The following is a 10,495-nucleotide window of genomic DNA, read 5'->3' on the forward strand; positions in this document are numbered from 1 at the left end:
GATCTGAATCATATACTGTATTAATGAATGTGTTTACACAGGACTTGATTATATTTATTATTCATTTTTGTTCTAGTATTAATAGACATATGTTAAATGATTTTGAATGATGTAATTTATTGACCATGTGACGGAGGGAAGGGGAGAGGGTGTGCTGTTGTTTTTATTTTTATTTACTCATTTATTTATTCCTTTTTTTAATTTATTTTTCTTTTTCTTCTTTTTCTTTTTTATCTTATTATTTATTTATTTTGGTTTAATTAATGTTATGAAAAGTAAAAAAAAAGGGGGGAAAATATTGATAATTATATTGTTATTGTAAATCTTCTTTTTTTCTTTTTTTTAATGCCCTCAATAAAGATATCTATACAAAAAAAATTACTCTGGGGATATGATACCAAAAGCTCTTATTGTGTAGAAAAGATTTCGACCAGTTCCTTTTTTAGGTTTCCATTAATAAAATCTAAATCTATAACTTGCAGGCCTCCATCTTTGAATTCTTTGGTCAGTTCAGTTTTCCTAATGCAATTAATTTTCTTTCTCCAGATATAATCAAAGTTAACCTGATTAATCTTTTTGATTACGTTATTGGGAATAGACAACGAGTTTGCTGGATAAATACATCTGGAGAGACTTTCCATTTTGGTTAAGAAGATACAACCTAATAAACTGATGTCTCTTAATAACCAGGAGTTAAGTTTGGTTTGGCATTCATTAATTACCCTCCAGACATTTTTATTTTCACGTTCTGCTGAAACTTTAGAGATGGAAATGACAAGATATTTGACAACAGATTTTATAGTAATAGGCATGTTTTACATTTTATTTATAGAGACTATATTTATATGGATATTGTGTAGATATAATAATAGCAATAATGTAAATTCATAGTTATAAAGGGGTAGGAACTAGGAAAAAGTGTAGACTTCTTCCTACTCCTTTTTTCCAACATATGTGAATATGAAGATGTTAATGTTTATTTTTTATATACATGTTCGAAATAAAAATTAATTCATTCATTCATTCATAAAGTGTGAAATATCAGTCTGGTCCAGAGTGTGAATGGAGCATGAAAGGCAGCACCAAGTAAACAGAACAACAAGTTAGTTCGGGATGTTTCCGAATCCCACATCAGCAGCTGCTTGAGCTGGGGAGTTTCCCATTTAGTTGGTTTGCTTCATCACCACGGCTTTTAACTGGAAACAAAGGGATCTTGTAGGAGTCATACTCATGTGTTCATTCATTCAACTTTCCAGGGTTACGTACCGACTCTGTGGAGTCTGATTTCAGGTTTCCAGGCGAGGTCCAACAGTCTGCGCTGACGGTCGAGCTCTTCTTCATACTCCAAGATGCTTTTTTCAAACACTGACAATATTTCTACAGCAGCTGCTGTTAGTCGCTGACCGATAAACTCTCTCAGATGATTCACCTTAGACATTGTTGAAGAGGAAAAAGAAAGGAAACAACAGAACCGTCCTCTCTTCTTCTTCTTCTTCTTTGGGTTAAGCAGACTAGACGCATCAACGTCGTATTGCTGCCCTCTACCGACCATTATTCAAGTCTCTGTCAGTGTATTATATTTTCCTATATAGTCCAATACTGTGCAGATAATCCAACAGTTTCTTCATTTTAGTCCAGTTATCCAGGTTGAGTAGATTACGCAGATTAAATAGTTTCTCCAGCTGCTCCCAGGTCTCTGAACAGCTTCCTCCTTTGTAGAGAGTCATTCTTGCACTGGATGGGGATGTGTCTCACTGTTTCTCTGCCTCCACACTCACATTTACCATCCGGGTGTTTCCCAATCAGAGCCAGCCCACTCCTCAGCCCACAATGCCCAAGCCTCAACCTGGAAATAACAACTCAGTCTTTCCTTTTACAGTAAAAAGTGCATTTTCCTTTTTCCACTGAGCTCTGTATAGCAAAATAAGACCTCCCTTTCTTTTCAGTTCCCCATGCCCTCTGACACATTTCTTTTGTTGACTTATTTATGATTTCAGTGTATTCTGACAATCTTATTGTAAAGTGATTTCTATACTTTCCTCCTGTACTGCCTTTTTTGCTAATTCATCTGTCACGTCATTACCCTCCACACCTACATAGTTCCTTCTCACAGTTACAGTAAGTATTTCATTTACCAACGAAAGTAATTAGAACAAAATGCATACAACATTCTTTTCATCACTGGTTTACTACGACTTCTGTCATTTAGCAGACGCTTTTATCCAAAGTGATTTACATCTGAGAAAACAACACAAGCAAGAAGGTTTAGAAAGAGTTTTATTTTTTCCGACACAATGAGTCCTGAAGCAATTTATAGGATTGTTAATATCAATAAATAATGGAAAAATATTTTTTAATTCTTGTGTATTTTATTATTTGTCACAAAACATTTATGTTGTTAAGAAACCTTTATTGCAATGGGACTCGAAATAATACATATGGTAAGTATTTGAGAGATCAAAACCTTTAAATATCCAACTTAGTTTAGTTCAGAGTTCTGATTGTTAATATCAATATATAAAATAAAAATGTTTTTGAATTCATGTGTACTTTATTACTTGTCATAAAACATTTATGTTGTTAAAAAACCTTTATTGCAATGGGCTTCAAAATAATACACATGGTAAGTCTTTGAGACATTAAAACATTTAAATATCCAACTTAGTTTAGTTCAGCGCATTGTGGATAATTAGTCTGTCTTGAACTTTTACGTTATTTTTAGTCCTTGTTCATGGAGAAACATTTTCATGAAACCTTCTCCAGAGACCAACAGAGCAGATCATCTTTTTTTAACCCACATCAACTCCATGGTTCCTGACACAGTGGATTCCTATCAGTTTTCCTACCGTGCCAACAGATCAGTGGATGAAGCGATGGCTTCGGCTTCACTTCACCTTCCAACACCTGGACAGGATGAACACCTATGCACGGCTTCTGTCCCTGGATGTGTCATTTGATGAAGCCAAGACCAGTGAAATAACAAACTGGATCAAAATGACGTGATTGAGGAAGTTGAGGATAAAGGACAAAAGTGCATCTCCACTTTTCAACTTCATTTGACGACATTTCTCTTTCCACATTGTTTTCTGAGCTAAATGCCGGTTGTACTGATCACGCTGTACCAATAATCTGCGTCACTGACAACTTTCCTCTTGTTGATGTACTGAAGTCTTTTTTTATTTGTGTTTTTATTATTATTACGATAGATTGTTCACTCTTGGGTTTATGTTGAGCTTTTATAACTCACCACCAGGGGGCACTGCTGCTCTTTCTACATATGGAGAGTGTAATATTCCAGAATTATAAACAATAAAATAATTCATCCATCTAAAATGAAAATTTAATTACATTTTTCATGATTATTTCTGACTAAATATGTGTTGAGGTAAAAAGACATTTACTCCTAAACGGATGTCTGATATAAAAGGGTTAAATCCAAAGTCTGTCCTCTTCCTGGAATCTGATCCCGATGATCCTCCCTCTTCTTCCTGCTCTCCAACCTGCAGATCTGCAGCTTCAACACGGATCTCAACATCAGCTTTAGAAGAAATCATGTGTCAGACGAGTTGTAAATCTAGTACAACTTGATTGTATACATGTGATTCAATAATAGGTAATTTCATATTATTTAAATATGAAAAACGTATACACAAATATGTTGTAACTTTAGCTTATATAGTTACAATAACACAGCATGGATCATTTGAATTACATTGTTTTTACTTAGTTTGTCCCATGAATTATCACGATAATCTGATGTACGTGCAGCTCAGATTTAAAATGCTTAAAGCCTTTTACAGTTTTCAGCGAACTATGTATAACATCACAATATATCCCAACATTTGAATACTGCAATATCGTATTGTATCGTGACTCAAGTATCGTGATGTGTATCTCACATCACATTCATTTCCTCATTCATCTTTAAACCAAATGTTCTTGTTTTCTAAATCAATAAAAACATTTTAAAAGGGAAATAAAAGCAAACCGTATCTGACTGCACTGACTTCTGAAATCTTCAAGGTTTTTTGTTTAATGCTGCAGATATTAAAGTTTATAAAATGGTGACAGATGGTTGGCTGTTCTGTTTCTGACGTGTTGATGGTTGCGTTTCTTTTTTTGTCCTCGTTTCTTCATGTTTTTCAAAGGAACGTTGTAAAAACTCAACACGTAAAAATATCAAACTTGGACTAACCTCTGAACGGAGCAGATGGAGAGAGTTTAACAACATAGAGCTGCAGATTAACTTTACAAAGAGAATGTGAGTGAAGAATAAACAGACGGGAAAAAGGGCGTGTGAGATAGGCTTTGTAGATGAACGAAATAAACTGTCACGTTTAAAGAAACTTCAGCAAATACTAACAGCTCTTTATTTGCACCGTGGAGACGGCAAGTTACCAACAGCAACAAATAACAATTTTAAGAAGGAACAGGGATTCAAACAAACTCAATGCAGAACTTTAAAAAAAAAAAGTACACAACCACATCGTTCCCTCTGCGTCAAGTTGACGGAGAAGCATAAATCCGGGTTGAACCTGCAACCCTTGCGGGGAGGGGATTAGGCTCATAAGCCACAGGAGGTGGTGGTTGGATTTCTGTGGGTTCTTCTTCTGTTGGTCAGACAGGAGTGGACAGCTGCCCCCGGAGGACGACAACATGAGCTTCATTTGTCACGAGTTACCAGACTTCTCCTCCGGGTGATTTTTCATGTGACTCAGCAAATCAATTCTGCAGCTAAAACCTTTGTTGCACGTCTTGCACAAATATGGCTTCTCGCCCGTGTGCGTGGTTATGTGCCGTTTAAGATTTGATAAATCAGCAAAGGTTTTGCTGCAGGTGTTGCACAGGTACGGCCTTTCACCGGTGTGGATCCTCAAGTGAACCACCAGGGTGGAACGTTGTGTGTAACTTTTTCCACATGTTTTGCAGATGTAGGGCTTCTCGCCCGTGTGCGTGTATATGTGGCTTTTAAGATGTGATGATCTAGTAAAGGTTTTGTTGCAGGTGTTGCACAGGTACGGCCTTTCGCCAGTGTGGATCTTCATGTGATCCATTAAATTACTACTTTTACTGAACTCTTTCCTGCAAGTGCTGCAAGAAAACGCCTTCTTCCCTGTGTGGGTCCTGGTCAGCTTTGATTTACAGTTGCTGTCTGACGGGACAGCAGCATCTTCGTGGTCACCGTGTCGTCTCATTGGCTCCGGATCTGCAGTTTTACTGGAGTCTGAGCGTAAACTTTCAGTTCCTTCCTCATCTTTGTTTTGAGCTTCAGGAGAAGTGTGCAACAGCAGCTGGTCACAGTTTGGTCCTGGTTCACCGTTTTCAATTTTCACATCAGCAACATTGACCAATGAGACATCCACCTCTACGTCCTTGTGCTTCATCTCCTGACCGCTGGAGTCTTCCTTCAGTTCTGTAGTCTGTGGATGCCCTGGTTCCTCCTGGTCCGGGCTGCAGCTCCTCTCCAGGTTATCCAGGTGCTGGTCACTGAAAACCCCGTCCTCCTCCACCTTACAAACATTTTCTTGTGGGGGTTCTGGAATTACAAAAAGGGACAAAAAGATAGGATTTTAACAAGTCAAAAGTGCTTCCCAGTGTTGGTTGTTTGGTTGTATGTGTGAGGTTTAAAGTTTGTCCTGAACCTTGGTCTTCCCCTTCAGCTATGTAGTATATTTGAAAACAAGTGCATTACTCTGTGTGACCATTAGGCGGCACTGTGACTGTACTCTTTTGTTACTGCGTTGGTTTTGAGACAGTTGAAGAATAAAGTTGTTGTTCTAGAAAAGGCTTCTTCCGCATCATAAATAATGATCTAACTACAAGTCCTGCATATGAACACATATATGAGCATCCTTCAACCATCGTGTTTTTTGCCAGTCGTCTCACATCTTACACGGAGCCACTGTGACCTGCATCTTTTCTACAAAATAAACGATTAAGTCTAAAGCATGAAATTTGAACGGTAAAGTCGCATCTTAGTAACAGTTCAATGCCTCCCAGTTTATTAAAAATGACTCTGGGGATATGATACCAAAAGCTCTTATTGTGTAGAAAAGATTTCAACCAGTTCATTTTAGGTTTCCATTAATAAAATCATAATCTATAGCTTGCAGGCCTCCATCTTTGAATTCTTTGGTCAGTTCAGTTTTCCTAATGTAATTATTTTTCTTTCTCCAGATATAAATCAGAGTTAACCTGATTAATCTTTTTGATTACGTTATTGGGAATAGACAACGAGTTTGCTGGATAAATACATCTGGAGAGACTTCCCATTTTGGTTAAGAAGATACGACCTAATAAACTGATGTCTCTTAATAACCAGGAGTTAAGTTTGGTTTGGCATTCATCAATTACCCTCCACACATTTTTATTTTCACGTTCTGCTGAATCTTTAGAGATGGAAATGCCAAGATATTTGACAACAGATTTTATAGGGATGTTGTATGCCTCTGATAAGTGACTATGGTGAATTGGCATTAACTCACATTTGTTCAAATTTCATTTCAGCCCTGAGGCTTTGGAGAAAATATCAATATTATGCAATATTTTTGGGACTTCAGATAATTGTTTCGTGAAGATAGTAGTGTCATCTGCTAACTGGCTAATTATTACATGTATTCCAAGTACCTCTAACGGTGCAATATTGGAATTTTTGATAAGGATAGAGAGCATTTCTGTAGCTATTATGAAGAAAAATGGAGAAATAGGACAGCCTTGTTTTACTCCTCGTTTAATTGTAAATCGAGGTGATGCGTCTTTTGGTAAAGATATACAGCTATTTGAACTTTGATGAAGGGATTCAAAGATATTTATGAATTTATCACCAAATCCAATTAATTTTAAACACTGAAAAATGAATGGGTGCTCAATCGAATCAAACGCTTTATAAAAATCAAAATAAAATCATCATCTTCTATTAAATTATTATAGTCTAGAAGATCGAGGATTAAGTGAATATTGTTGTGAATGGATCTACCCCTCATGAAGCCAGATTGGGAGTCACTTGTGATTTTGTGCAAATGCTTTTTTAATCTGTTATCATAAATGAGGGTTACAATTTTGTAGTCATTGTTCAATAAGGTGATCGGTCTAAGATTTTCTAACACTTTTGGGTTTTTACCCGGTTTTGGAATCACAGTTATTATTCCTTGTTTCGTACTAGAGGGAAATGTGATATTGTTAGTTGCTTCTTTTAACATAAGAGAGAACGGTTCTTTAATAAATCCCAGAAATGTTTATAAAAAGTTGCAGTAAGACCATCACTCCCTGGGGATTTGTCCAAAGACAAACTGTTAACTGGTCAAGTTCAACAGAAGAAATATCTGCATCACATAAATCTGCAAACTCTTTTTCTATAGTTGGAATAAGATCTTTGATATAGTTAAAAAAGTTGTCAGCATCATCTCTAGAGAAAGATGAGGAATAAAACTTACTGCAGAAGGAAACTATTTCTCTGGCAATCACAGCTGGATCTGTGACAGTTTGATCTTTAATCACCAGTGATTTGATTGAATTTCTTTCTCGTCTTCTTTTTTCTAATGGACAAAAGTTTGATGTGCTTTTTTCTCCTTCCTCTATCCATTTTGCTCTTGATCTTATATAAGCACCTTCGGCTCTCCTGAGATAGATTTCATCAAGCTTAATTTGCAAAATTTGTCATTTTTGTTTATCCTCATCAGTCTGTAAAATTTTATTGCAATAGTAGTTTACTTCTTTAATAATTTCTGATAATTTGTTACTTCTGTTACGTGATTTTCCAAAACTAATAGCAAATTCTCGAATTTTAAATTTTAAGAATTCCCATTTAGCAACATAGGATATTATTGATTCATCACACTTTACATCTGAGATTATGATTTCAATTCCATCATGAAAGGCCTGGCATTTCAATAAACTTAAAGTTAAATTTCCAGTACCTTTGTTCTAGGGCTGTTCGATTTTGCCCAAAAATAAAATCTCGATTTTTTTCTCTCAAACATACAGTAAGTTATATTTCCAATTAAATAAAACAAAACATTTTCTAATTAAACTAAACTGGGTCTTTGCATGCTAAATAATAATCAACCCATGAAGGAGGTAGAGGTGTGTAATGTCAGTCATTACATTTGCTATTCACATTTGCAAGTTTCTTGCAAGGAACACGAGCCGGTCTACCGGTGGCATGTTCCAACGCCCCCTCCTACACTAAAGAGCCTCTCCTATGGGGCACTTGTCGCAGGTATTGAGAGGTATTTCCATCATTAATATGGTATCAATCATTAATATGTGTGCAGACAAGGTTAAAAAAAAAAAAAAAAAAAAAAAAAAAAAATTCTTTTTTGAAAAATCGATTTTACGATTTTCACATTTTAACATCGTTCTAATTACATAATCGCGATTACGATTTAAAATCGATTAATCGAACAGCCCTACTTTGTTCCTACGATGGATTAAATACATATCAAACCTGCAATTTTATTTTCAAAGTATTGTTCCTTCCACTAGTGCTGGGCGGTATACCGGTTCATACCGAATACCGGTGTTTATTTTTCTTATATGAATTTTTCATATACCGTAATACCGGTGAGTGTACAGTAGCGTACACAACATTGGGAACGCCGCGCAGCGCGACGTTCCGGCAACAGAAATTGTTCGGCCGAAAATGCCAAAAAAACACTTTCGGTGTTCGGTGGAATAAGTAGGAAAAAAACCAAACAATTAATAACGGCGTTGTAAAATAAGGAAATAGACTGGCCGCTCCCGTACCGGTTGGCCACCACAAACATAAACCGTTGGCCAACCAAAAAGTAACCACATAAGAATTTTACCTAACATTCACCAGGAGGTGGAACCAAAACAACATAATGCTGGGAAATTAAAAAATGTTCATTTTTTTATGTTCAATAAATATTTTCTACCTTGTAATTTTGTAAAAAATGTTTTTCTTTGAAAAGCATGTCTAAATCAAATTTATTTGATTTAGGCAATGGCGAAAAAATTTGCAAAATAAATGAAAAACTGCGAAGAACCATGTTCGGTATTGTTCGGTATTCGGCCAAGTGTTTATTATTATTTTCGGTTTCGGTTTCCGCCACAAATTTTCATTTCGGTGCATCACTATTTAGCAGTTGCATTGTTTACAGCGGACATATGTGGGTGAAGATGCTGAAATCCAAAGTCCCACAACTGTTCCAGAACATGACACAGGGGAACTTGTTCCGAAAAGAGGAGCCGTGTCGGCTGTGTGGAAATTCTTTGGCTTTAAAAAAGACGACGTCCAACAAACAACAATCATCTGCAAGTGTTGTAAAGCTAAAGTTGTAGCCGCGGGAGGCAACACTAGCAACTTGCTCCACCACCTCAGCCGCAAACATGTGATAGAATATCAAGAATGCATGAAGCTGAGATCTGTCCACCACGTCTACAGGTAACACTAGAAGTACGGGAGAAAAGTCAAGTCAGACAACACTTAAAGTCTTTAAGTGTTGTCTGACTGATTCTCTCACTTCATTAGAATCATAAGTGCCGCCACCTCATTGTAAACGGCATCATGTTGTGAGGCCATGCAAACCTGTATTTATACTAGTGTGGACATTAATGTTTTTCTACGATATTTCCTCCTCATGACAGTAAAATAGGCCATTCTAAGCCAATTTACTGCAGAAATTCCTTTCCAAATCATTAGAAAATGTTGTTAACACCCAGTTGTGCATGAAAAAAAAATACTGTGATATAAATTTTTGGTTATACCGCCCAGCACTACCTTCCACTTTCATTTTCTTTGCCATGTAAAGATTGTTTTCAGTTCAACAGTGATATGCACCATTTTAATACAAGACAGGCTAATAATTTAAATCTCCAGAAGTTCCGTACTGGTTTGTGTCAGTTCTCCATCAGATACAGTTATGGAACACCTACAGCAATCTCGTCTACCTCTACTTCATTCAATCATTTTAAACGTAAGCTGTAGATACCTTATGTAGATACCATGTATTCTATTCATGCTGCTGTTTATTTGCTTTGTCTTTGTTTTTAAACTGCAATCATGTATTCTGCATATTTTAAATCTTTGTACAATATTTTGCTGTATTTTACAGGTAGAGGCCTCGTATAAGCCCCTTGGGCTTTTTGCCTCAGCCTAGCACATTACCAATCTCTCTTTTACATTTGTATGTTACTTGTTCTGTTTTTATACTGTGCTGAATTAATGAATCTAAAAATAAAAAATCTACACGGAGCCAGTGTGATCTGCATCTTTTCTACAGAATAAAGGATTAAGTGTAAAGTCTGAAATACCAGTCTGGTCCAGAGTCTGAATGGACCATGAAAGGCAGCACCACTCTTATCCCCCCTGGCATGAAATGTGATTTCTATGTTCTGTTTCAGATATATAATTTGTAAACTTCATGTTTTTGTGAAATAAAATAAACATAAAGAAAACAAAGTAGGAACAACAATGTGCAGCATGTGCATATGGAACTGTGGAGACTCTGTGGAACAGTTTGGAGCTGGAAAT

At 36.4% G+C, this 10,495-nt stretch overlaps 1 protein-coding gene across 1 annotated transcript; it reads right to left on the reverse strand.

The window, feature by feature from the left end:
* Nucleotides 1-4,357: 4,357 nt before the first annotated feature.
* On the reverse strand, nt 4,358-5,531 carry LOC133440378 (gastrula zinc finger protein XlCGF49.1-like). Its single transcript, XM_061717624.1, has one exon. The coding sequence runs from the start codon at nt 5,382-5,384 to the stop codon at nt 4,671-4,673; it is 714 nt and encodes a 237-aa protein (XP_061573608.1). The 5' UTR covers nt 5,385-5,531; the 3' UTR covers nt 4,358-4,670.
* Nucleotides 5,532-10,495: the final 4,964 nt, after the last annotated feature.

This window comes from Cololabis saira, chromosome 3, assembly GCF_033807715.1.
Source record: "Cololabis saira isolate AMF1-May2022 chromosome 3, fColSai1.1, whole genome shotgun sequence".
Lineage (NCBI taxonomy): Eukaryota > Metazoa > Chordata > Actinopteri > Beloniformes > Belonidae > Cololabis > Cololabis saira.